Genomic DNA, 24354 nt, shown 5'->3' with positions numbered 1-24354 from the left:
AAGAGGAATTTTAATCAAATCTTACCAAAAAGATTCTTCCCAAATGTGTTCTGACATTGGACTAGGCTATTTCCCATTCCCCTGCTTTCTTGTCATCAACCTTAATCAGGTTGATTTGGTGCTCAGCACAAAGTGCTTCCACCAGCTTGACATACACAGGCTCATCACAGTTGGATGCAAGCACACACAGATGGGCTTGGTGCTTGTCTAAGGTTTTGGCAGCTTCACGAATTCCACATGCTAGGCCATCGTGGATGAGGGTGGTCTTCAGCACCTCTTGCAGTGCAGCATTAACGCCCATTATACCTCCAGCAGCAATGCCTTCCTCAGCCATGGCGGTAGGTTACTGGTGGAACTGAATTTTGAATGCACCCACGCCTCCGCACAGCTCCACGGTGGCCAGGAAAGCTGAACATACAGTTTTATCAAGTCTTTTCAAGGTACTTATCTTACGGATATATTTGCATGAGTGAAATTATATATGTAAAAGGATATTTAATAGTACTATTGTTAACAGTAGAAGACTGGAAACAATCTAAATGTCTATCAGTATTATCTACTTAATTCTATTTCTTTATCTACATCTCAGATTGCTGTTGCTCTTCCTTACTATGTTCCAGGTGGTTCTAGTAGAACCAGAGCTCCAACTGCCCAATTAATAATAGCTAAGACTGGGACTTCCCTGGTGGCCCAGTGGTTAAGAATTCGCTTGCCAATGCAGGGGACATAGGTTCAATCCTGGTCCGGGAAGATTCCACACACCTTGGAGCATTGAAGCCTGTGCACCACAGCTATCGAGCCTGTGCTCTAGGCCCAGGAGCCACAACTACGGAAGCCCATGTGGAGCCCATGCTCCACAAGAGAAGCCACTGCAATGAGAAGCCCATGCCCTACAGTTAGAGAGCAGTCCCGGCTTGTCGCAACTAGGGAAAAGCCTGCTCGCAGCAGTGAAAACCCAGTGCAGCCAAAAAAAAAAAAAATTAATAGCTAAGACCCATTGAGTGCCCAACACTGTTTTAAGCACTTAGATATACTAAGTTTTAAATTTTCACATCAATCTTAAAGGATAGATCCTAAGATTATCCCCATTGTACAGATGGGGAAACTGAGGCACAAGAAGTTGAGTGATTTCACCCAGAAACACATTGCTGGTAAGAGGAGAGCAAGGATGTGGCTTCTGAGTCTGTGCCTTTGCATCTAGTCTAGCCCGTGCATCTAGAGCCCTTTGCAACAAGAGAAGCCACCGCAGCAAGAAGCCCTTACACTGCAACGAGAGAGAAAGCCCCCACTCTCTGCAACTAGAGAAAGCCCAGGTGCAGTGACAAAGATTCCATGTGCTGCAAGAGACCCAGCACAGCCATAAAATAAAAATGAAACTCAGCTAGAAAGAATCAACATGCAATGCAAAGGAGTTGCCACCTGCAACATCTCTTAAATGCACCACGTACACATGAAGAGCTTCCCAGGTGGTGCTAGTGGTAAAGAACCTGCCTGCCAGTGCAGGAGACATAAGAGATGCGGGTTCAGTCCCTAGGTTGGGAAGATCCCCTGGAGAAGGGCATGGCAACCCACTCTAGTATTCTTGCCTGGAGAATCACCATGGACAGAGGAGCCTGGTGGGCTACAGTCCACAGGGTCACAAAGAGTGAGACACAACTGAAGCAACTTAGAAAGGACACACGTTTAAGAAAAGACTATACAGATATAGAAAACAAACTCATGGTCACCAAAGGGGAAAGTGGGAGACTGAGACTGACATATACACACTACTATATATAAAACAGATGACTAATAAGAACATGCTGTATAGCACGGAAACTTTACTCAATGGTCTGTAATGCCCTATACGGGAAAAGAATCTATAGAGTGGATATACGTATATGCATAACTGATTCACTTTATGTATACCTGAAACCAACATTTCCAACACTGTAAGTCAACTATACTCCAATAACATTAAAAAAGAAAAGAGTATATATGTTTACTCAGATTACACATCACTCAGATTTTTTTTCAGGAACTTAGGAGATGTTTCAAATCTCAACAGAAAGGCACCAATTCTAAGTTGAATGAATGCAGCAATTTCCAGAACACAACTCACTTAACAAGACACAAAGTTATAACAGGACAAAGCATTGGTACTTGGTTGAGAAATACTGAACAAGAAGCATTCATACTAACTCCTCTTGATGGTGAGGTTCTTTGAGGGTACAAACCACTTAATACCCATCTTTTTATCATTAGCTCCTAGGACAGTTCCCAGTACACCAGTTATTCACTACATATTCATGGAATTGAACTAGATAACCAACCAAGAAAAGTCACACATCACAGACTAAGGAATGACTGCACATCAGGCAATATATCAAAACATCACCCTGGTGTGAGATCTTTCTGATTACATCTGGGCTTAGAGAACAAACTTCAGCTGCATGTGGTGCCTTCCTTCACAAGGAGGCAAACAACCCCAAGGACCACTTCAGTTACTTCTTATGCTATAAGTGAATAAATTCTCAACTTTGTTTATCCCTCTAGTGAAACTCTTCAGTGGGAACCAGCCCTCGGGGACCGATCACCCTTGGGTGAACAGACATAAACCTGAAACTGCTTAGATGGGTCCCTGGGGGTAGACCTTTGGGTGCCCACAGAGGTGCAGTCATATTGACACAGCCAGCGAAACTTTATCCAGTGTTCTAATGGTTACTGTAGGGGCATATGGAAAACCAACTGTATTCCACATTTGCAGGGCTGGGCCCCTGGACTGTATTCTTACCTCTGTAATCCCCGTACAGGTTGGGAAGGAGGGTGCTATTGGCCCAGGTGTAGAAATGCTTAAGAAGTTTGATCTCTGAGAAACGGTGAGAAAAGCTCTTGTGGATAGCTTGACGGAGGTAAAATCTATTGGAGTTCTGCGTCGAGTAGACTGTAGTCATCAACAGGGTAAGGAAAAGGATTTGTGCTAGTACAGAAGCGAGAAAGCCATAGGTGAAGTTGAAATCGAAATTTCGAATTTCAGTTCTTTGAAATTCTCTGTATGATCAGACTTATGGAAGCCGGGGGGAGGAGGGAGGGGAGAGGGGGTGGGCTGGGATTTTGGGGTTGGTGCATGCGAACTACTACATGTAGAATGGATAAGCAAGAAGGTCCTACTCTACGGCACAGGGAGCGGTGTCTAGTCTCCTGGGGTAAGCCATAATGGAAAGGATATAAACAAAGAATGTGTGTATATATACATGTATAACTGGGTCACTCTGCTGTAGAGCAGATTGGCAGAACATTATAAACCAACTATACTTCAATTTAAAAATATCCTCTATATGTTTTTCTTCATTTTTCCCTAAGCATATACTTTCACAGGTCAAAAACAGTCAAAAATTGGCACTTCCACGTGATTCAACTTAATAATTGTCAGAGATAAGCCAAAGCATCTGGCTCCTGGTGATATCTGTATGTGCAGCAATAGATATGTATATATTCCTTCCCAGAATTCTTTTGCCACTGATCAGAAATTATACTTGAGATACATAAAACCTCCCATAAAAAATGCTTTGTTTTAGTTCTAAGGTCTAAATGACCTCCCCCATCCCCCGCAAACAACTCCCTGGGTCTCTTCCCATCCCCAGTTATCTATCGATTGTCTCTGCTCATATGCCAAAAACAGAATTTGTCTATTTTGGTCCAGAGAATCCAATTACCCAAACACTAGATGTGCTGGACCTTGTACTTACAGGACAACTATTTTTCAAAGCATATTCATTTTCCCTCCACCCTGTGATGCTGACCAAGTTTCAAGATCACATTCTGCAGACAGAGGAAGTGACTTCCTCAAGCACACAATTAGATCATAAGTTCAGGAGGCCCTCCATGCACCAAACAGCCTTAATAGCATCCAGAATGTTTTGAGGTGAATACTTTAAGATACTTTCCCCCGCTTCTAGGTTTCCATTTTATTCTCACTCCCCCTTTCCTTGCTGGGAAATGTGTTGATGTATCAACATGTTATCATCTCCTCTCCATACCTAAAACATCTCCTGTCAACTTGAAGAACTTCTTCTCTTTCAAGGCTCTTTCTGGGCGCTTGACTGGAGTGTTCATAGTGGGGGCTACATAGATGGAGTTGTTCTTATCTCTTGAACCAGGTAATGAGGAAGGACATCTTGCTGTCAAAAATTGAAATGTAGGCCAAAAAAGGGTTATATTTCATTAAATAGTTATTCATCAACATCTGCTGAGCATCTACTATGAGTATCTCCTATTAAATGCTAAAGTGGAGAAAAGAAGTTACACAAGCAGTTCTTCCCAAACTATCATCAAAGACTTACAGAAATATTTCCAAGCCATCAGGGACTAATACTTTTGTAAAATACAGTAAAAACTGGAAAACTGACACAGAACAGAGGCCTACAAAAAGAAGCCCCATTTTGAAAATTAGATTCAGTAGGCCTAAAATTAGTCTGCCCAATTGCTATAAATGTTTCTAAAGGCTTATTCTCAATTTCTCTACTTATCTTGGACTAGAACCAGTTTTGTCAGTGGATTACCCAATGGGAGTACTGTTCCAGAGTGGTGGTTCTCACTGTAAGATGGGCAGGGGGATCACCTGGAATTGTGTTAAAATTCAGTTTCTGGGGTAAGGCCTAAGAGCCTGAATTTCTGACAATTCCAGGAAATGCTAGTGCTGTTCTCCACACCACACTGTGGGCAGAAGAATCTAGAGACGTGTAAATCAAGATGGGGAGAGAGAGGGAGTTAGCATATGACCTAAAACATGTCAGCCTATACTGAGGGATCACTGGAGGGAAAATTAACCTCCTGGAGGAATTCAGAGAAGGTGGCCCAGAGGCAGTGACATAAGACATTTGTTTTAAATGAGTCAGAAAGAATTCTCTAGATGGATAAAGATGAGGACAAGAAAGAAAAAAAGTCACTTTAGCAGAGGGAACAGCAGTTCAAGAGATGGAGAAATGAAATGAGGACTGGGAAGGCAGTTTGAAGTCAGATTACTAGTTTTTTAATCTCAGAAGGAATAAGATGCCAACCCCTTAGCAGCTTGTCTACCACTCAGCTTAAGAAACAAGTGGCAGCTGAGATAAAACCTGCTGTGCACCTCTCGGATGGTATCCCTTCTTTCTCTTCTTCATAGCTAATCCTCTCCTAAATTTTGGGAGTTTATCCTCCTATGCATTTCATTAAAAAATGTGTCTCTAAGCAAGGCATGCATTTCTTGCACGATTAAAATGTTGTGTTAAGGGACTTCCCGCAGGGGGGCATGGGTTCTATCCCTAGTCGGGAAACTAAGATTACACATGCGGTGCAGCCTGGCTGAAAACAGAATGTTGTGTTGATTTTTCTGCCGTTTGCTTTTCGGCCACCTTTTGTGAGTTTCATCTGTGTGAAATGAGTGGTTCTAGTCAGTTTTATTCAGACTTCCTCAGGCTTGGTGATTGAGTTGGGAGTGGGATTTAGGATTATTCTTGGTTTACAGCTAGTGGTGATATTATTAACTGAAATGAGAAAACAGTAAAGAAGGGAATTTGTGGGGCAGGCAAATAATTCTGCTTGGGGCATGTTTGAGACGGCCGTAGGCATTCAGATACAGAGGGTGAGCAGCTGGAAACAGCACCTGGGGCTCAAGGCTAGAAACAGGAGGAAGGAATCTGGAATCTAGGGGAGAGGTGAAGCTCTGAGTGACCTCCGGAGGGACGGATCATAAGGAGTTCTGGTGACCCACTGGTTTGGTCTTGGGTCAGGGAGGAGGCACGATGGCTGGTTAGAGACAAGATCCCTGAGTGGATAAATTTGTCTTAGTCAGTGAGGTGGCTGGGAGTGCACTGTTCTGATACATAATTTGCTCTTTGCAAAATGAGATATCAGAAGGATTAGCTGAATTACCCCAGAGTGCCAAGATCCTCCTGGTTTGATGTTCCTTCTCTTTGTGAAGTTGTGGCAGCCTGTTCAGCATCAGTGAGTAGAACAGCGTGAGGAAGATCACCTAGACAGGAAAGTCAGAGGAGGCACTAATAATGAGCAGACATCACAGAACCCAAGAAGGCAGCACTGACAGGTAGAGGTGAAGGTGGGCATGACTGCTACATCTCAGTGAGCTGGCCCTTTATATTTATGGAACACTCAGGACTAAGTAATTTCATAGTTATTTCTGCATAACCACAAAGACATGGTTGATATGTTAATCTTTATATTTTTGCCTGTAGTCTTTGATCTGCTTGGTTAGGAAAACCTAAATTATCAAATGATTTGTGATGCTTTGTATAAATTGTTCAGTAACATCTGTCTTTGGAACAACTTTGATGAGCAAGACTGAAGAAGCTATGCTTTTGAAAGTGCCAGTTTTGCTGAAGGCGGCATGGAATTTTAGAACAGAGTAAGCCTCTGTAGGAGAAACAAGTACCCACCACCACTCCTTAAATTTCCTTGGAGAGGAGGGAGTGCTCCAGTCCTCAGAGAACAAAGGACAAGAGTAATTATTTCTGGCCCACTGCTGCACTCCTTGCTGTGAGGGGACAGCGGCAGGTGTGTGCGCTCTGCAGACCTGAAGTTGCCCTCTAGTGGACGGTCTCTAGGACTAGATCTGAGGCAGACGTGCCAAGCTGCTTCAGTGTCCGACTCTGTGCGACCCCATGGACTGCAGCCCACCAGGCTCCTCCGTCCATGGGATTTTCCAGGCAAGAATACTGGAGTGAGCTGCCATGTCCTTCTCTTCCTGACCCAGGGATCGAACCCGAATCTCTTACACTTACCCAGGATTGGCGGGTGGGTTCTTTACCACTAGCACCACTGGGAAATTACTAAAAAGTACACTTGATGGACTTCCTTGGTAGTCCAGTGGTTAAGTCCATCTGCCTTGCAATGCAAGGGATGTGGGTTTGATCCCTGGTCGGGGAACTAAGATCTCATATGCCACAGAGTTACTAAGCCCAGGTGCTACAACTGCTGAGCCCATGCACCACAACTAGAGAGTCCTGTGCACCGAAACGAAAGATCCTGTGTGCTGCAACTAAGACCCAGCACAGCCAAAAAAAAAAAAAACTACACTTGCCCATAAGTGAAATGAAAGTCGCTCAGTCGTGTCTGACTCTTTGCAACTCCATGGAACTTCATGGACTATTCAGTCCACGGAATTCCCCAGGCCAGAATACTGGAGTGGGTAGCCTTTCCCTTTTCCAGGGGATCTTCCCAACCCAGGGACTGAACCCAGGTCTCTTGCATTGCAGGCGGATTCTTTACCAGCTGAGCCATAGGAGTTCAACCAAATTCTCTCTGTAGCAATACTGATAACTAAGCTAACACATTGGTTTTCTATCTCTTCTGTTCTTCTTTTTATACTTTCTAACTTTTAAAAACTGATATACATTTATTATTAAAAGTTTGAAAAAATTTAGAGACTTTAAGAAACTTTAAAAATTTGGAAAGTGAAAGTGTTAGTTGCTCAGTTGTGTCTGACTCTTTGCCACCCCATGGACTGTAGCCTGCCAGGCTCCTCTGTCCATGGAATTTCCCAGGCAAGGATACTGGAGTGGGTTGCCATTTCTTTCTCCAGGAGATCTTCCCAACCCAGGGATCAGACCTGGTCTCCAATATTGGCAGGTTGATTCTTTACTGTCTGAGCCATCCATTAATTATTTTTGTCTTCAACTGAGCTAGTTTTCCACATCATTACATTTTCTATAACATTTTAAATGGTTGCTTAGTGTCCTATAACACATTAGTTCAGTTCAGTTGCTCAGTCGTGTCCGACTCTTTGCGACCCCATGAATCACAGCACGCCCAGCCTCCCTGTCCATCACCATCTCACGGAGTTCATTCAGACTCACATCCATCGAGTCCGTGATGCCATCCAACCATCTCATCCTCAGTCGTCCCCTTCTCCTCCTGCCCCCAATCCCTCCCAGCATCAGAGTCTTTTCCAATGAGTCAACTCTTTGCATGAGGTGGCCAAAGTACTGGAGCTTCAGCTTTAGCATCATTCCTTTCAAAGAAATCCCAGGGTTGATCTCCTTCAGAATGGACTGGTTGGATCTCCTTGCAGTCCAAGGGACTCTCAAGAGTCTTCTCCAACACGACAGTGCAAACGCATCAATTCTTCAGCACTCAGCCTTCTTCACAGTCCAACTCTCACATCCATACATGACCACAGGAAAAACCACAGCCTTGACTAGACGGACCTTAGTCAGCAAAGTAATGTCTCTGCTTTTGAATATACTATCTAGATTGGTCATACCTTTTCTTCCAAGGAGTAAGTGTCTTTTAATTTCATGGCTGCAATCACCATCTGCAGTGATTTTGGAGCCCCCAAAAATAAAGTCTGACACTGTTTCTACTGTTTCCCCATCTATTTCCCATGAAGTGATGGGACCAGATGCCATGATCTTCGTTTTCTGAATGTTGAGCTTTAAGCCGACTTTTTCACTCTCCTCTTTTACTTTCATCAAGAGGCTTTTTAGCTCCTCTTCACTTTCTCCCATAAGGGTGGTGTCATCTGTATATCTGAGGTTATTGATATTTCTCCCGGCAATCTTGATTCTAGCTTGTGTTTCTTCCAGCCCAGAGTTTCTCATGATGTACTCTGCATATAAGTTAAATAAGCAGGGTGACAATATACAGCCTTGACGTACTCCTTTTCCTATTTGGAACCAGTCTGTTGTTCCATGTCCAGTTCTAACTGTTGCTTCCTGACCTGCATACAGATTTCTCAAGCAATGAACTATTCATGAACATTTAAATTGTTGTCAATTTTATCATTACAAACCATTCTGAATTTTCTCAGAAAAGACCCTTAGAAGTGAAAGTTAGCAAAGGAATGTAAAGTTTGAAGGCTTTTGCTGTATATACTGCCTAATTTTCCTCAACCAGCACTAAGTGCCTATTTTCCCTTTTGCATTTTTACACAATGCAAATCACTGTGCATTCATTTGTTTTTCTCTGCCACTGTTAAAAGCAAAATTGAATCTTATTGTTTTAATTTATTTGACTGGTGAAGAGGAGCTTTTTACAAGGTTTTTTTTTGGGGGGGTGGTGTCATTGAAATAACAAAGTTTTTTTAGCTTTAAAAAAGTATTTACACATACTTAAAACCCACTTTTTTTGTGCATAATTCTGTAACTTTTGACAAATACATAGAACTGAGTATCCACCACTATAACCAATATGCCTCACAGTTTCATCACCCCAAAATATTCCCTGATGCTGCCCCTTTGTGGTCAACCCTTTCTCCAACCTTCATCTCTGCCAACTACTGGTGGATTCTCCATCCATGTAGCTTTTGCTTTTTGCAGAATGTCATATAAATGGAAACGAAAAGTATGCTTTGAGAACAGGCTTCTTTCACTTGGGATTCATTTACAATATGACATTTGAGAGTCATCCATGTCATTACACATACCAGTAGTTTGTTGCATTGATGAGTAGTCTTCTACCATATGGATGTTCCCCAGTTTATCCATTTAGCAGTTGACAGGTATCTGAGTTGGCTCCATCCTTGGGAATTATTACTGGTCACACCATGTGGCAATTTATTAATAGTTCCCTGATCAGTGATCAAACTTGTGCATAACACAGTGGAAGTGTGAAGTCTTAACTACTGGACCACCAAGAAAGTCCCATTCTTGGCAATTATGAATAAAGCTGCCATAAATATTCACAGAGTTTTGTGTGAATATAGGTTTTTATTTCTTTTGGGAAAATACCTAGGAGTGAAATTACTAAGTTATATGGTAACTGTATTAATTTTGCAGGAAACTGGCAAACTGCTTTCCCAAGTGGCTACGCCATTTTCACATTTCTACACATTCTACCACTGATGAATGCGAGTTCCCAGGTACTCTGCATCCTCACCAGCATTTAGTATTATCAATACTTTAGTCATTCTACTCCAGACAATGCTACAAAGCTACAGTTATCAAAACAGCATGACACTGGCACAAAAAACAGACATATGGTTCAAAGGCACAGAGTAGAGAGCTCAGAAATAAGGCCACACACTTATGGCCAATTAATCTACCAAGAAGGCAAGAATATCCAATGGAGAAAAGACAATCTTTTTAGCAAGTGGTCCTGGGAAAGTTGGACAGCCACATGTAAATCAATAAAATTAGAACACACACATAGAAATAAAACTAAAAATTGCTTAAAGACTTAAATAGACATAACATCATACAACTGTTAGAAGAGAACATAAGCAAAACATTCTTACATAAATGGTACCAATGTTTCCCAAGGCAATAGAAATAAAAACAAAAATAAAATACATTGGGTCTAGTCAAACTTCTAAGCTTTTGTACATTGAAGAAAACCATAAATAAAATGAAAACAACAAAAAAATATACCTACAGACTGGGAGAAAACAATTGCAAAAACTGTGACCAACGAGGGATTAATCTCCAAAATATACACGCAGGTCATACAACTCAGTAACAACAAAAAAAACCAATTATAAGATTGGGAGAAGACCTAAATAGACATTTCTTCAAAGAAGACACACAGATGGCCAACAGGCACATGAAAGATGCTCATCATCACTAATTATTAGAAAAAGGCAAATCAAAACTACAATGAGGTACCACCTCACACCAGTTAGAGTGGCCATCATCAAAATGCCGGAGAGCATGTGGAGAAAAGGGAACCCTCCTGCACCATTAGTGGTAATATAAATTGGTGCAGCCATTAAGGAAAACAGTATGGAGGTTCTTCAGAAGACTAAAAATAGTGTCGCTGTATGATCCAGCAAACCCATTCCTAGACATAAATCCAGACAAAACTCTAATTCAAAAAGGCACATGCACCCCAGTGTTCAAAGCATTTTAAAATTGTTCTGACTTAAAACTCAACATTCAGAAAACTAAGATCATGGCATCCAGTCCCATCACTCCATGGCAAACAGATGGGGGAAAAAATGGAAACAGTGAGAGACTTTATTTTGGGGGGCTCCAAAATCACTGCAGATGGTGACTGCAGCCATGAAATTAAAAGACACTTGCTCCTTGGAAGAAAAGCTATGACCAACCTAGACAGCACACTAAAAAGCAGAGAGATTACTTTGCCAACAAAGGTCCATCTAGTCAAAGCTATGGTTTTTCCAGTAGTTATGTATGGATGTGAGAGTTGGACTATAAAGAAAGCTGAGCACCAAAGAATTAATGCTTTTGAACTGTGGTGTTGGAAAAGACTCTTGAGAGTCCTTTGGACTGCAAGGAGATCCAACCAGTCAATCCTAAAGGAAATCCTAAAGGATGCTGAAGCTGAGACTTCAATACTTTGGCCACCTGATGTAAAGAACTGACTCCTTGGGAAAGACCCTGATGCTGGGAAAGATTGAAGGCAGGAGGAGAAGGGGACAACAGAGGATGAGATGGTTGGATGGCATCACCGACTTGATGGACATGAGTCTGAGTGAGCTCTGGGAGTTGGTGATGGGCAGGGAAGCCTGGCATGCTGCAGTCCATGGAGTTGCAGAGTCGGACATGACTGAGTGACTGAACTGACTGACTGATGTTCACAGCAGCACTGCTTACAACAGCCAAGATGTGGAAACAACCTACTTGTCCAAAGACAGATGAATGGATGAATGGATGAAGATGTGGCGCATGTTCACAATGGAATCCCACTCAGCCCTTAAAGAAAGGATAAAGTGATGTCATTTGCAGCAGCAGAGATGGACACAGAGATTATCATGCTGAGTGAAGTCAGAATGATGCCATACCAGTGTATCACTTATATGTGGAATCTAAAAAACGATACAAATGAATTTATCTACATAAAAGAGAAACAGACTCACACACAGAAGACATATGGGACCTCCCTGGCAGTGCAGTGTATAAGAATCCACCGGTCAAGGCAGGGTACACGGGTTTGATCCCTGCTCTGGGAAGATTCCACATGCTGTGGAGCAACTAAGCCCATGCATCACAACTACTGAGGCTGCAAGCCTAAAGCCCACGCTCCACAGCAAGAAAAGCCACCACAATGAGAACCCCGTGCACCGCAAGGAAGAGGAGACCCGGCGCACCAGGACCAGAGGAAGCCCGTGCAGAACAACGAAGGCCCAGGGCAGCCAAAAATAAATAGAAAAAGTATTAAGAAGAGAGACAAGACATATGGTTACCTATGGGGGAGGGATAAATTAGGAGACAAGTTAAATTAGCAGATGCAAACTGCTGTATATAAAATAAATAAACGGGGTCCTATTCTATAGCACAGGAAACTATATTCAGTATCCCATAATAAACAATGAAGAACATGAAAAAGGTTACACATATAGTGGAATCATATTGCTGTATGCCAGAAACTAACACAACACTGTGAATCAACTATACTTAAATTTTAAAGTGTCTTTCATGGAACAAAATGTTTAATTTTGATGAAGCCCTATTTATCAATTTTTTCTTTTCTGAATTGTGCTTTCGGTAGAATTAATATAAAAGAACTCTTGAAATGCATGGAGATCAAACCAGTGAATCCTAAAGGAAATCAACCCTGATTATTCATTGGAAGGACTGATGCTGATGCTTTGATACTTCAGCCACCTGATGTGAAGAGCCAACTCACTGGAAGAGACCCTGATGCTGGGAAAGATTGAAGGCAAAAGGAGAAGAGGGCAGCAGAGGATGAGATGGTTAGACAGCATCACTGACTCAATGGACATGAATTTGAGCAAACTTTGGGAGACAGTGAAGGACAGGGAAGCCTGGTGTGCTGCAGTCCATGGGGTCGCAAAGAGCTGGACACAACTGAGCGACGGAACAACACAAGAACTCTTTGCCTAACCTAAGGTTACATAGATTTTCCCATATGTTTTCTTCTAAAAATAGTTTTATATAATTTTTCTTCTACAAACTCTTAGATTATATAATTCCTTATTAAAATTTTTAAACATACATAAAAATTGGAAGATACAAAAGCTAACATTTCACAGTATATACTTTTTTGAACCATTTGAAAATAACAGACATCATGACATCTCATACCTAATTAAAGGTAGTTCTCATTTTGCATGGCAGTATAGGATGGATACTGCTCCTCCTCCCATGGTTGGAGGAGCCTGGTGAGCTGCAGTCCATGGGGCTGTTGAGAGTTGGACACGACTCAGTGACTTCACTTTCCCTTTTCACTTTCATGCATTGGAGAAGGAAATGGCAACCCACTCCAGTGTTCTTGCCTGGAGAATCCCAGGGACGGTGGAGCCTGGTGAGCTACCGTCTCTGGGGTCGCACAGAGTTGGACATGACTGAAGCGCCTTAGCAGCAGCATGGGATCACATAAATGATCTTGCAAGCTGAAACTGTGCAAGGTGATCTTAATCATCAGTGGGGAAAATTATGATTGTTCTGTGACATCTAAAAATTCAGGAGACTTCCCTGGTTCAGTTGTTACAACTCCATGCACTCGAAGCAGAGGGCCTGGGTTGGATCCCTGGTCAGGGAACTAGATCCTGCATCCTGCAACTAACACCTGGTACAGCCAACTAAATTAAGAAAAAAAAAATAATAAAGACAGTCTTCTACCTTAGGGGGAAAAAAAGGACTCATGTCAAAACATTAAAATCTCTTATTGTGGGCTATAAAGGTACAAGGAAAAATTTTAAAGCAGCAGAATTAGTATGTAATTTAAAACATCAGAAACATTAAGAATTAAAGTTATTTCTTGAAAAATTTCTCAAGACTAATTTGAACAATGCTGTCCCTTCCTCTTCTTGTGTAAGTTAGAATTTGGGGACAGCATCTTTTCTATCCGTTTGGTGAACTGTCATACTGTTTTAAGTTTGCACTGGTTTCCAGCCTCTTATCCTTTCTGCTTTCAATGCTGTGAAATACCTCCTAGAGTTCATTTAATATTAGTTGGTTGTTTTTTTTTTTTTTGCTAGTGTTACTTCCTCCAGGATGTCATCATCCGTTTCCTCATAACCAATTTCTTCATTTAGGTTGGTAAGTTTGACTTCACTAAATTCATCTGGCCAGTATAGCCCCCTGAACACATGCACTCTTCCTACGGCCAGCTGCTTCTCGGACAACTCCACTCACATTCTATTCAAATTTCACTTTGCATTATCATGTTGTTAACTTGCTGCATTTTGGTCTTTTTTGGCCCAATTCCTCTTTCCGTTATCCATTTTATGGTCAAATGTCACTGTTTATGACTGAGAGACAAGAAAGTAGCCCAACTCCACAATTTGCTGTCTGTACATAAACGGGATGCCCAGTGAGCAGCCACCCAGGTTTTGAGATGTGACAGGACTGGTCATGGATCATGAGAGACACCTAAAAATACATGTTGTGTACGGAGTGAATTATGGGCTAAAGGTCTAGTAGTAGCTGGCGTTTTATGTAATCACTCATAGCTGATATCCCATGCTGAGATTTGAACCGTCTTGCTGGCAACTGGTGTTATTTAACTGAACCATGGTGACTGAAATTCATGCACAAACTACAACAGTTCAAGGCAAGGACTGCCTGTTTTTAAGCATGTGCCTCCTAAAAACTGGAGCTTCCCAGGTAGTGCTAGTGGTCAAGAATCTGCCTGCTGATGCAGGAGATGCAGGTTCGATCCCTGGGTCGGGAAAAATCCCCTGGAGAAGGAAATGGCAACCCACGCCAGTATTCTTGCCTGGAAAATCTCATGGGGTTTTCCCAACAGGCTACAGTCCATGGGGTCACACAGGGTCGGACATGACTGACACACCTGTGCAAGGTTCAAGGCCTCCTAATAATCAGGCCATTTTCATATCATTATGACACGTAAGGAAATGACCAATAACTTCCTAGTACACTGTCTGATCCATATTAAAAATGGCTCATTTATTTCAAGGACCTAGAACAGCCCTCCCTCATGAGCTTTTCTCTTGTAATACTGACTTTTCAGAGAAACTAGCTTTGTATTCACAGTGATACCCCCCGAAGCGTGATCCATGGGTGAGCAGCCATCACCCGGCAACCAGCTGATTTCAGGACCTTGGGCCCCACTCCAGAACTCCTGTCCTCCATTTCGGCGTGTATCTTTTTAAATTAGTTATGCCTGGAAATAGTTAAGACCTTTCCACAAATTCAGTATTTGTTTGCAACAATGGAATTTTTTAGACGGTTTAATTACTACCACTCCTCTTAACTGGATCTACTGTCTATTTTCCTTTATGTTTTGCATTAAGTTTGATCATCCTGGTCCATTAATTTGATTCTCAATAATGACATCTTCAATTCAAAGCCTGAATTCTTAAAATCTGCAAATCGCCTTTTTCATTTCCGCAAAGTCTTTCTCTGTGTGTCTGCTCTAACGGAATCTCTTTAAGAGCTCCTGTTATTGTCTCTTACCGCAGTTCTTATTTAAGGTCTACCCACTCCTTGTACACTGTCCATCTTTTAGGATCAGTGCTTCTCAAACGGGGCTCTTCTTTGGAATCACCTGGGAAGTTTGTGACATTCTGGGCCTTGGATCCCATCTCCAGGGATTATGATTTGACTGGTCTGGAGAGAGTCCTGGCACCAAATGTTTCAAAAGCTCCCCAAGGTCTGCTTGTGGGTTCTTAAAGCATAAGTAATCCTGTCACAAAAATTCAGAATGTTGGAGACTCTATAGGACAACTTGGTTTCTTCACATACATTGCAAGAAAAGTAGTAAGAACAGAAAATGAGGGAAAGAGATAAAGGGATGAAGAACGTATAGATTACTTATTTTTTACAGTCTCTTAAAAAAAAACTTATTATTTATTTGGCTGCACTGGGTCTTAGTTGTGGCATGTGGGATCTAGTTCCCTGACCAGGGATTGAACCTGGGCCCCCTGCATTGGGAGCTCAGAGTCTTACCCACTGGACCACCAGGGAAGTTCCTAGATTAAGTATAAAAATGCATGAGACAGGACTTCCCTGGTGGTCCAGCGCTTAAGAATCTGCTTGCCAGTGCAAGGGATATGAGTCTGATCCCTGGTCTAGGAAGATCCCACATGCCACAGAGCAACTAGGTAGCTGTACCACGACTACTGAACCCACAGACCTCAAAGAAGAGCCTGTGTGCAGCAAGAGAGACCTGGCCCAGTTAACAGTCAAAATAAATAAATTAAAAAGCAAACATGCGACAGAGCAACTCACTGCAACACAAGGACCTTATGCAGATCTTGATTTGAACAAAACAACTATAAACACTTAGGAGACAACCGGGAAAATGTGAACACTGATTGGATTTTTAAAACCTGTAGCAAAATACACATAACGAAAAACTGACCATTTTAAGTTTAAAATATACCTTAACCATTTTAAGGTGACCAGTTCAGCAGTGTCACATACATTCACACTGTTGTGTAGATATCAGGAAATTGTTATTTAGGTGTGATAATGGCTCATATTTATGTTTTAAAAAGAGGAGCGTTTGTCTATTGAAAATACACAGGCTGAAATCTTTATGGATAAAACGATATAAAGTCTGGTATTTTTTTTCCAAGATAGATGAAACAAGACTGGCCATGAATTGTGGGGTAACTGTTGGAGCTGGGTAACAGGAATTTAGGATTCATTATACTACTTCCTACACGTTTGTGTATGACATTTTCCTTAAAGTTTAAGGAAAATGAAGATTTTTTTAAAAGTAAGTTTTCTTACTTAGTAGTTTATTATTGATTTTTTGTTTGCATGCGTGCTAAGTCCCTTCAGCCGTGTCCAACTCTCTGTGACCCTATGGACTCTACCCGCCAGGCTCCTCTGTCTATGGAATTCTCCAGGCAAGAATACTGGAGCTGGGTACCAGGCCTTCTTCCAGTGGATCTTCTGGACCCAGGTACTGAACCTGGGTCTCCTGAACTGGCAGGTGGTGGGTTCTTTACCACTAGTGCCACCTGGGATGCCCTATTATTGATTTTTTAACTTGTCTCTCATAACTCCCCCATCCTTTTCTGCTAAATTTCTACCAGTCTTACCAGTTCTCCTTAGTTTTTTCCATGACTACTACACACACCCCTAACAAATTTTACCCTGTCCATTTCTGTTTCTTTTTGTTCTCGTCAAGTTGTCAGAACCATGTGGCACCTTGGACTGACACCCACAGACCTTGGTTCCCCAAGCTTCCTGCAACAATAGCGCTTCCTCCCATGCTGGAGTGACAGTTTCTCGCGTACCTTTGCTGGCTGGCTGATGAAGGTGTTCTGAAGCAATGACAGTATCATCGAAATAACCCAGCTGGTGGCTTGGTCTTTGTTCAGTTCCAGGCTGTAAAGTGCTGTAAAGAAGGCTGAGGCCAGGCTAGTGACACCCAGAAGGAGCCAGCAGAAGTATGTCAACCATCTGTGCCAGCCTTTAGAGAGACGCTGCTTCCCTTCTTCTGGGCTCAGGATGGGGAAACTGGTTGCCTCCCTTAGGAACAGAAGTTGAAGGAATAACCAACCTAGTCAACAGCTGACAGAGGGGTTTAGGAAGACGACATGTAAAGCCCAGTGGGGTGTGTTACCTGGATAGCCCTTGCTTTGTGGGAAGAACATGGGTTTCCAAGAGTTCCTGGAGTTTTTGCAGTTGGTGGACTGCATCAAGGAAGTCACTGGGGTGATCGGCCTGGGTGGGACCCAGTGTCTGTAAGTGAGATTGGAGCCTCTGCAGAACTCTGAGCAGGTAACTGCAGAAATGATGGTGGTTTTCAGGAACCACTGAAAATACAGCCCAGGTTGACATTTGAATAAGTGGAAGATTTCAAGGAACAGAAATTCTTGGTAGAAACAAGCAATCTGTTAACTGACAAAAGTCGCTCAGTTGTGTATGACTCTTTGCGACTCCATGAACTATACAGTCCATGGAATTCTCCAGGCCAGAATGCCTGAGTGGGTAGCCTTTTCCTTCTCCAGGGGATCTTCCCAACCCAAGGATTGAACCCAAGTATCCCACATTGCCAGAGGATTTTTTACCAGCTGAGCAACAAGGGAAGCCCAAGAATACTGGAGTGGGCAGCCTATCCCTTCTCCAGCGGATCTTCCCAACCTAGGAGTTGAATCAGGGTCTCCCGCATTGCGGGCAGATTCTTTACCAACTGAGCTATCAGGGAAGCCCCCTGTTAAATTTCAAGAACTGTATTCTCTGAGCAGGCTGGTATATTTGCAACAATTTGTAAAATCCTATATTACTTTGATAGAGAATCAAAGTAATTTTTAAAGCTAATTGAGTTTTTTCACCAGAACTGCAGTACATGTGAACCCCACTCTAGCACTCTTGCCTGGAAAATCCCATGGACGGAGAAGCCTGGTGGGCCGCGGTCCATGGGGTCGCTAAGGGTCGGACACGACTGAGCAACTTCACTTTCATGCATTGAAGGAAATGGCAGCCCACTCCAGTGTTCTTGCCTGGAGAATCCCAGGGATGGGGGAGCCTGGTGGGCTGCTGTCTATGGGGTCGCACAGAGTCGGACACGACTGAAGCGACTTAGCAGAATGTGAATGTGAATGGGAAGTTGCTCAGTCGTGTCGGACTCTTTGGAACCCCATGGACTATAGCCTACCAGGCTCCTCTGTCCATGGGATTTTCCAGGCAAGAACACTGGAGTGGGTTGCCATTTCCTTCTCCAGGGGATCCTCCCGACACAGGGATGGAACCCAGGTCTCCCACATTGTAGGCAGACGCTTTACCGTCTGAGCCACCAGGAAAGTCGAGTGCCTAGAAGGTCCAAACATCATTCCATAGAAGAAAGAGAATGACACTTTCACAGCCTCTGACAAAGCTGATGAAGTATGGAGGAGTCTGAGACAGAGGACATTTTTGGTGGGTTTTTCTTTTAACCTTTACTTTGTAAGACCAGATATGCTGTCTCAAAAGCTCTGAGAGGTAGCAGAGCTGTCTGCCCTCTGCTGGGAGTTTAAGGAAATGAAAAAACAGCAGAAGGTGACATCATGCCTGTTGATTATGCTGAGAGCGTGTCGGGTGTGTGGAGTGGGGGCAGATAAAAGATCAGATCCTAAAACTTACTGAACTTTACCATTTGCCCAGTAGGGTCCTGCCTGCTGGGGACAGCCTGGATGCTCTAAGTAAGAACAGATGAGGCCGGACAAAAGCTTCAGCAGCTCGTTTATGCTGTCAGAACGCCATGAAGATGGTTCGCACTCTGAGAGTAGGCACATATTTCTCCTGAGCAGGAATCCCACAGTTTCCTTTAATTCCTGAAAGTGGAACCAAGAGGGGGAAAGTCAGTTTTACACTGAACTCAGGACTGGGAGCACTTACAGACAGTCATGAGGCGGTTTATCTCCTTGGAGGGGCATATGCTCAGTGTGTGTGCATGCTAAGTCGCTTCAGTCGTGTCTGACTCTTTGCGACGCCATGGACTGTAGCCCTCCGGGCTCCTCTGTCCATGAGATTCTCCAGCCAAGAATACAGAGTGGGTTGCCATTTCCTATTCCAGGGGATCTTCCCGATCCAGGAATCGAATGTGCGTCTCTTAACGCCTCCTACATTGGCAGGTGGGTTCTTTATCACTAGTGCCACCTGGGAAGCCCTATGCTTAGTGTAAACGACCTCAATTTTTCACTTTCTCTGTCCTTTTTCACAAAGAAGTCACTTCACAGTAGCTTCAGAACTAGTTTTAGGAGAGAATCCAGGATGAAAGAAGAAGAGTTTGAGCAAACATCAAAAGACTAAGACACGTCCAGAGCAGGGCATTCTGCACTCACATCAGTACTGAGAACACTCCAGAATCAAGAGAAAGAACTGGAGGCAGGATGACGATGGCGCAGGGCACAGGGATCAGAGCACAGCCCTACAGCTAGCAGGGCTCCGGAGCCTTGCCGGAGAGCCTTGTTCACTGGCCTTCTCCACCACGCTGGGGAGGGCAGCATGACGTTTACCTCAACCACCTCCGTGAGAGAGAGAGGCTCTGAAGAAGCATCCGAGGGGCAGGAGGCCTGGATGGGAGGAAAGACAGGCAGAGGCTCCTGTGGTTGGATCAATGGGAAAAGCCGCCCGATCACAAGACTGATGGGGAAAAAGATGACTGCAGTTTGGATGCTGACGAGCAGTTCAGACCAGGTCACAGCAAATGGGCCCACTGGAAAAAAAAAAAGCATGACATCAACCCCCATCCTTAACCACTGAAATTGTCTCCGAGACACTCCTCTCCCAGGTTTAAGTGTTGTTTTAAAATTTATTTTAATTGGAGTATAATTGCTTTACAATGTTGTGCTAGTTTCTGCTGTGCAGCAATGTCAATCAGCTGTGAGTATACATTAATATATCCCCTCCCTCCTTGCCTGCCTCCCACCCCTACTCCCATCCTGCCTCCCCAGGTCAGCACGGAGCCCTGAACTGAGCTCCCTGTGCTCTCCAGCAGCTTCCCACTAGCTATCCAGTTCACACGTGGTACTGTACACGTCAGCTACTCTCTTAGCTCATCCTGCCCTCTCCTCTCCCCCGCCGCCAGGTCCAAAGTCCATGCTCTACACCCTGCAGTTTAAGTATTTATTTACCAATTAACTATGATTATCTAAGGATAGCAAGTTATGTCGACAGTCAAGATCCTGATGTGTCTCTAAGGCCATTTCATTTGTTAATGAGTGAGATCAATGAGAAAATGTGTATTCTAATGTTAGAGTAAATGAGTATTCTCATTTAAGAGTAGAATTAGATGAGTACTCTAACGGGAGGGCAGCAGAGGAAAAATGAAGGCCCGTCGTGACTCTGTTTCTAACTTGGAAGGAAGGAATGGAGTGTAGCAGCAACGGCACACGGCAGGGCTCACCCCGAGCTTGCTCATCTCTCTTGGTGGTGGTACTGTTCACTTTCCAGAACATGACGTTGATGACCATGTTGCAGAGAAGGAGGGTCATGTAGCAGGTGAGCCGCTGGACCCTCGTAAACTGGTTCCAGGGGTGTCGAGTTGCGACTGAGAGCCACAAGCAATCCTGGGTGAACTTCTCTATGATCATGGAGGAGAACAGGTGTCTAACAAGATAAATCAGAACAAGAAATGCATAAGATTTCACTCTGAACTTGCCCTCGTTTGAGATGTGGTTCAACTGGCGGCAAGCGATATATCAACAGCTCGGCCACTGCTCAACGCTTTTGTGAAGAAGCTTTCAGGTGACACGGTATGATTTTTGCTGCTGTTGTTGTTACCACAGGGTAAAAGGTTTTTGAGGATAAGGGTAACTTTACGAGATTTTAAAACTAAAACCTTGTTTTGGCTTTACCAGAGGTTTTGATAAGTCTTTTTTATTCTTGGAAAATTTGCATTAAGCTTCCACTCAAGATAGGGGCTTCCCTGGTGGCTCAGATGGTAAAGAATCTGCCTGCAATGCAGGAGACCTGGGTTTGATCCATGGGTCGGGAAGATCCCCTGGAGTAGGAAATGGTAACCCACTCCAGTATTCTTGCCCGGAGAATTCCATGGACAGAGGCGCTTGGCGGGCTGGGGTCACAAAGAATCTGACATGACTGACTGACTAACATTTTCACTTTTTCCACTCAAGATAGTTATAAGGTAAGGTAAACTTATACAAGGTAAACTCATACTTGGAGAACCTTCTCTACTCTCCCAAGAAACTATAAATACAATATAAAAAGAAAACTTAAAAATATTAGCTGGGCTTAAAAACAAATGTCTCTGAAGAAGAGGCATGGGGTGAGAAACCAGATGGTGAGCGGGGGAGAAGGCACAGGATTCTGAGCTCCAGGTTTGGAAGAAGGCATACACAGGCCAAAGTCTGATTCCCAGAGAGGAACTGAAACTGCAAGTGACCCACGGCGGGAGGGAAAGAAGGGCGACTAAAGCCAACCTCACTGCCTGCAGCCAGGGTTGAGGCTGGAGCTCACGGGAGAACTCTGCAGAGCCGGAAAACTACCGCAGGGCTACGTGTTTGTAAGTAGGGAGGCAGGTGAGAGCGGGCAGCCCCTCGACCAGAACACAGCCAAGAGACCCACTGGCTCTGACAAGGTGTGCGACAGGTCCTTTCATCCGTTTCTCTGAGGAATAGGAGCTTCGAAATGGGGTCATAAAATAAACCTAGTTCTAGACTAGTGATGTGAAGGGCTGCACGAAGAAGATCGAGAAAAGATTAGTCAGGGATATGTGGAGAAGGAGAGAGATGTTGAGATTTAAAAATGAAACCAACCTACAACCCCAAATTCCTAAACATATTTATAAATCTAATGCTGAGAAAGGCAGCCAACACAATATTTCAGTCCAGAAGAAACTAATTTTGTGGGACAGTCTGACAAAGACTTTAAGTGTTTCAGGTTGCTCAAAGATACAAGTAAAGCTACAAAACAGAAAGAGACTCACAAACTTAGAAAATGGTTGCTGGGGGAAGGGATAGTGAGGAAGTTTGGGAAGGTCATGTACACACTGCTATACTTAAAATGGATAACCGACAAGGACCTACTGAACAGCAGATGGAACTCTGCTCAGTTTTATGAGGCAGCCTGGATGGGAGGGAGGGTTTAGGGGAGAATGGATACATGTATATGCATGGCTGAGTACACTGGCTGTTTACCTGGAACTACCACACATTGTTAATCAGTTTTATCTCCATACAAAACAAAGTTTAAAGTTCAAAATATATATATATATATATATATATATATTAAAAAAAGAAAACATCAGTTGCTACTTGCATTGTAGTGATTGTTTTGTTTGCTACTATTGTATCCCATGTCTCAGCAATTTGCAGCAAGATCCAAAGGCCTTGAGGGGAGGCCCTGTGCTTTAGAAGAAAGAATCTTCATTCAGTAGGAGAGGGGATAAGACCTGAGCCTCTGCTGTTTCTTGTGTGCTTCATCTGGAGCAAGTCAATTTAACCAATCCCTGCTACCTTTTATACACCTATGAAATAAAGAACTTAACAGCAAATAATGATATAAAAATGATACAAGGAATAATGTTCACTTCAAAAGAATAAAAAATGATAAAAAACCCAGAAATAAAATAAATTTGAAATCTTAAAATGGAAAAATATGGTCCTCAAAACAAAATAATTAGGAGAAAGAGACACTGGTTTAAGAGAAAATCAGTGAACTGCCACAGACAAAAAAGATATGTATGCAAGAGAGGCTTAAAACCATGGAGGAGCGTTAGAGAGACTTTGCACACAGAGAGGGAATGTCAGAGGAGCAGTATTTTCAGAAGTGACATTTGAGAATTTCTGTTTATTGAACACATGACTCTGTATATCAAAAATGCATTTTGGGACCCCCACCTCCGCCCCGCCCAGAGGTCCGGTGGTTAAGACTCCAGGCTTCCAGTGGTCAGGGAACTAAGATCCTGCATGCCGTGCAGCACGGCCCCCCAGAAGAGCACATTTTATGTGTATTTTACCACAATAAAATTTTTTTTAAGTACACTCTGAGTGCGAAACAGTATTTTAAAAAAAAGGTAAATCCACAGTGAAAAGAAATATGGTAAAATTTGGGACATCAAGGATTAAGAGAAAATACTAAAAAGAGAAAAGACAACATACCTTAGAAGAATAACAGGTAGACTGACATAACAACAGAGGCAGTGCTGAAAGGCAGGCCTCCATGAATGCTTCACATTTAGGCATTTATACAAACTTTGCTCTTGGACTATGTTTTCAAGTATCTTTGTGTAAGCAGACAGCCCTAAGAAGACAGAATCAGGATCTCTCTTTGGAGACAATTTGCATTTCCAGATTATAAACAGAGACTTCTTGCTTCCCAGAGACTTTCTGGGGTAATAAAGATAGACATGCCTTCTTCTCACCCCTTGAGAGAGTTGCCTACACTCCAGGCTGATAATGTCTTATTCTATGGGGAAGGATGGGCAGTTTTTCTGGCAGCTCATAGATCAGCATCTCCTGGTTTTGGGGTTCCTCTTTTGTAACATACCTCGACTGCACGTGCAGCTCACAGCTGGCTCTCATCACATCACCCTGTCAAATCAGGGAGCTGCCACAGATTACTGCTCTGGCGGCTCCTACTGCTCTAAGTAGTAAACTGTCTAAATCCATTTGGGTCAGTGGAAACAGAGGAATGAACACCTCTGGAAATTCCTCCACAAAAGCAATGATAAAACTTCTTTTAAAAAGTCAGAATCAAAAATTTCAGAACTCAGGTAAATAACCAAAGATTTGTAGGAGTGTTTACATAAGAAAAATGGTTAAACATCAGTAAGAACAGTGAATTTTGCGGCATTTTAATTGGCCCTGTTTCCCCATCTCCCTTCCCCTAGCTCCATGGTAACCTTGAAAACCAAGAGCCTTCAGTCACAGTGAAATCCAGCAGCCTGGCAGTCACTAGAGCGGGCAGAAGGGGATTAAAAGCGTCCTTCCCAGAGAGCCGTCATTATCTGACTTGTCTGGTAGTTCCCAGGAAAACTCCACTGGCAAGACTGCCCTTATTTGATATGACTGGACACTCATCCAGTTAAAAATGG

The 24354-nt window shown here is 43.1% G+C and overlaps 1 protein-coding gene and 1 non-coding gene across 2 annotated transcripts in view; both read right to left on the bottom strand.

Moving 5' to 3' along the window:
- Positions 1–24354, bottom strand: part of PKD1L3 (polycystin 1 like 3, transient receptor potential channel interacting) — a 90831-nt gene that overhangs the window by 26819 nt on the left and 39658 nt on the right. The window contains 11 exon segments of the mRNA XM_069550256.1: positions 2519–2641; positions 2644–2709; positions 2712–2747; positions 2750–2959; positions 4020–4160; positions 5893–5992; positions 17111–17345; positions 17440–17632; positions 18949–19129; positions 19814–20013; positions 20704–20906. Coding sequence (XP_069406357.1) covers positions 2519–2641; positions 2644–2709; positions 2712–2747; positions 2750–2959; positions 4020–4160; positions 5893–5992; positions 17111–17345; positions 17440–17632; positions 18949–19129; positions 19814–20013; positions 20704–20906 — 1688 coding nt within the window.
- On the bottom strand, positions 15755–15827 carry TRNAG-CCC (transfer RNA glycine (anticodon CCC)). Its single transcript has one exon. It is a non-coding gene; the product is annotated as a tRNA-Gly (tRNA).

This window comes from Ovis canadensis, chromosome 14, assembly GCF_042477335.2.
Source record: "Ovis canadensis isolate MfBH-ARS-UI-01 breed Bighorn chromosome 14, ARS-UI_OviCan_v2, whole genome shotgun sequence".
In the NCBI taxonomy this organism is placed as follows: domain Eukaryota; kingdom Metazoa; phylum Chordata; class Mammalia; order Artiodactyla; family Bovidae; genus Ovis; species Ovis canadensis.
Note: the sequence above shows the minus strand (reverse complement) of the source record. Positions and strands in the feature narration are given on the sequence as shown.